Below are 2,500 nucleotides of genomic sequence, written 5' to 3'. Positions count from 1 at the left end.
CATACACACAGGGGAGGAATACATCAACATTCTCTCTTTCTCTTTCTCTTTCTTTTTCTTTTTCTCTCTCTCTCTCTCTCACTCTCTCTCTCTCTCTCTCTCTCTCTCGTTCTCGTTCTCGTTGTCGTTCTCTTTCTCTTTCTCTCTCTCTCTCTATATATATATATACATAAATCCATATATACATATACATATACATATACATATATATATATATATATATATATATATATATATATATATAGATATATATATATATATATATATATAGAGATATAGAGAGAGAGAGAGAGAGAGAGAGAGAGAGAGAGAGAGAGAGAGAGAGAGAGAGAGAGAGAGAGAGAGAGTGGATGTAGATCAACGAACCAAACCCCAGCGGCCTTAACCCGCGTCCCTTACTTACCAGGCTTCGCTGTGCACTCGTCCCCGTTGACCAATGACGGGAAACTCGCGCAGTCAATAGCCAGCCGAAGGTGGGGCGGCAGGCGGCGCCCACAGGTGCTCAGGACCTCCTCGCAGAAGTCGCGGCAGGGCTTCAGGAGCTCGTCCTCGAACACGCCACTCGGGGACATCACCTGCGCCCTTCGGCAGTCCGGCTGCAGGAGTTCGCACAGGAATTCGTGGGCGAGGGGGTGGCACTCGGCGTCTATCACTTCTCTGGGGGTGGGAGGTGGGGGGGGGGGTTAAAAGTTTGATTTATGCGCAAATTTTATCTGGCTGTTCTTTTATCTATTCTTAGTGAACTTATAATTGTTTGTGTCTCTCCATTATTTTTATATTTTTTCCGATTTTTCTTCTATACTTGTATATATACATACACACACACACACACACACACACACACACACACACACACACACACACACACACACATATATATATACATATATGTATGTATATATGAATATATTTTCCCCCTCTATTAGTGTATCTATTATTGTCTGTGTCTCTTTATTTATTTTTCTTTCTTCTATCATGCTGCATCAAGGTAGTAAGCATCAAGGTAGGCAGACCCTCCAACTACCTTGATACTAAACAACCATTTTGCTCATAGTCTGTGAAGGTTTGTGACTCTGTATAAACAACCATACACGCTTTGGTCCACACACGGAAAAAAAATAATCTCTAAAATATCTTAAACTTTTCTAAACCTCAAGTTTTAAATTACCATAAAGATGGGGACAAAAATTCACCAACCATATTCATCCCATGGAACTCTATGCATGTCTGTTGTTATCATTTTTGTTTCTTATGTTGTTATTTCGGTGTTATTGTGTGTTCTCTTTCTATAGTCAACGGCACAAAGTTAGAAATAAGCCACGCCCTCCTATATATCCGCGACCAATCACAACCACGCTTCTCGCAAGACGGGCGAGTGAATACGAAGGACTTGATTGGCCAGATGAGAAGTGGAACCGAGGGGGCGGAGCTAATTTCGCCTGACCATGTACCGGTGACTATAGAAAGAAGAAACACAGTAAAACCGAAATAACAACAGAGGGAACGAAAATGATGATAGCAACAGACATGAATAGAGTTCTCATGTCATGTTCAATACGCTCTCAATAAGAACGGACATCTTGAGAAACAAATCAAAGATATAGGACGAATGAAAGGAATGAAAAAAAAGTAATAATGATACGATAACAAACAATACGAAAGAAGAAAACAAAGAAGAATATACGAAAAAGAAGGAAACGAAGAAAAAAAAGACAAGGAAGAAGAAAAAGAAAACGAAATAATAAAAAGATTATAATAAATCAGAAGGAGATAAATAATAATAAAGACGAAGAAGAAAAAAATCAGAAAAAGAAGAAATAGGAAGAGACGAAGAAAAAGAAGAAACAAATCTTAAGAAAAGAAAAGAACAAAATACAATAAGAAAGAAGAATAAGAACAAAAAGAAGACAAAAAAAAGAAGAATAAGAACAAAAAGGAGACAAAAAAAAAATAAACAAGAATATACATAAACGCCCACAACAGCAGGAAAGTAACTCCGTAGAAAAACAAAACAAAACAAAAACAAAACCCACCTGATGGCAATAATATCCTTCTCTACGCCCGCCTTATCCACGTGACCAAGCAGGTTAGGATAAGACGTAACGTTGTGGTGCAAGATGGAACAAATGCCAACATCCAAGCCCTGACAACGCCGCGGTGGCAGAGTCGTGGTGGCAATGGTGGTCGAGGTAGTCAGCTGATTCCTCGAGGGTGTAACTTCGATCCTAGCGCCTCCTGTAGCGTGGGAGTCCTCGTTCTTAGGGAAAGGGCTCTCCAGGTGGGGGGGCATCACGTCTAACGCCCGTTGTCGCTCTGGAGGGATGAAAAAAAAATCGTTATAATTATTTTTTTAAAAATCAAAAAATCGTTAAAAGAGAGGAATGGGGGGAGGGGGGGAGGTTAGGTTAGTTCCTTGTGGGTAGAATGGGACAAAAAAATCGTTATAATCATTTTAAAAAATCAAAAAATCGTTAAAATGGAGGATTGGAGGGGGGATAGG

At 39.8% G+C, this 2,500-nt stretch overlaps 1 protein-coding gene across 1 annotated transcript in view; it reads right to left on the bottom strand.

Annotated features, from left to right (window-relative positions):
- The window catches only part of LOC147466771 (uncharacterized), a 122,353-nt gene that overhangs the window by 89 nt on the left and 119,764 nt on the right, over positions 1-2,500 (bottom strand). Inside the window, exons 5-6 of the mRNA XM_086534336.1 lie at positions 2,034-2,313; positions 404-657 (exon numbers count right to left, since the gene is read on the bottom strand). Coding sequence (XP_086390462.1) covers positions 404-657; positions 2,034-2,313 — 534 coding nt within the window. The remainder of the gene's footprint in view (positions 1-403; positions 658-2,033; positions 2,314-2,500) is intronic.

Source organism: Penaeus japonicus, unplaced genomic scaffold, assembly GCF_977035675.1.
Source record: "Penaeus japonicus unplaced genomic scaffold, GWHDUDI00000001_assembly GWHDUDI00000041, whole genome shotgun sequence".
NCBI classification, from domain to species: domain Eukaryota; kingdom Metazoa; phylum Arthropoda; class Malacostraca; order Decapoda; family Penaeidae; genus Penaeus; species Penaeus japonicus.
This window is presented reverse-complemented; position numbering and strand designations above follow the sequence as displayed.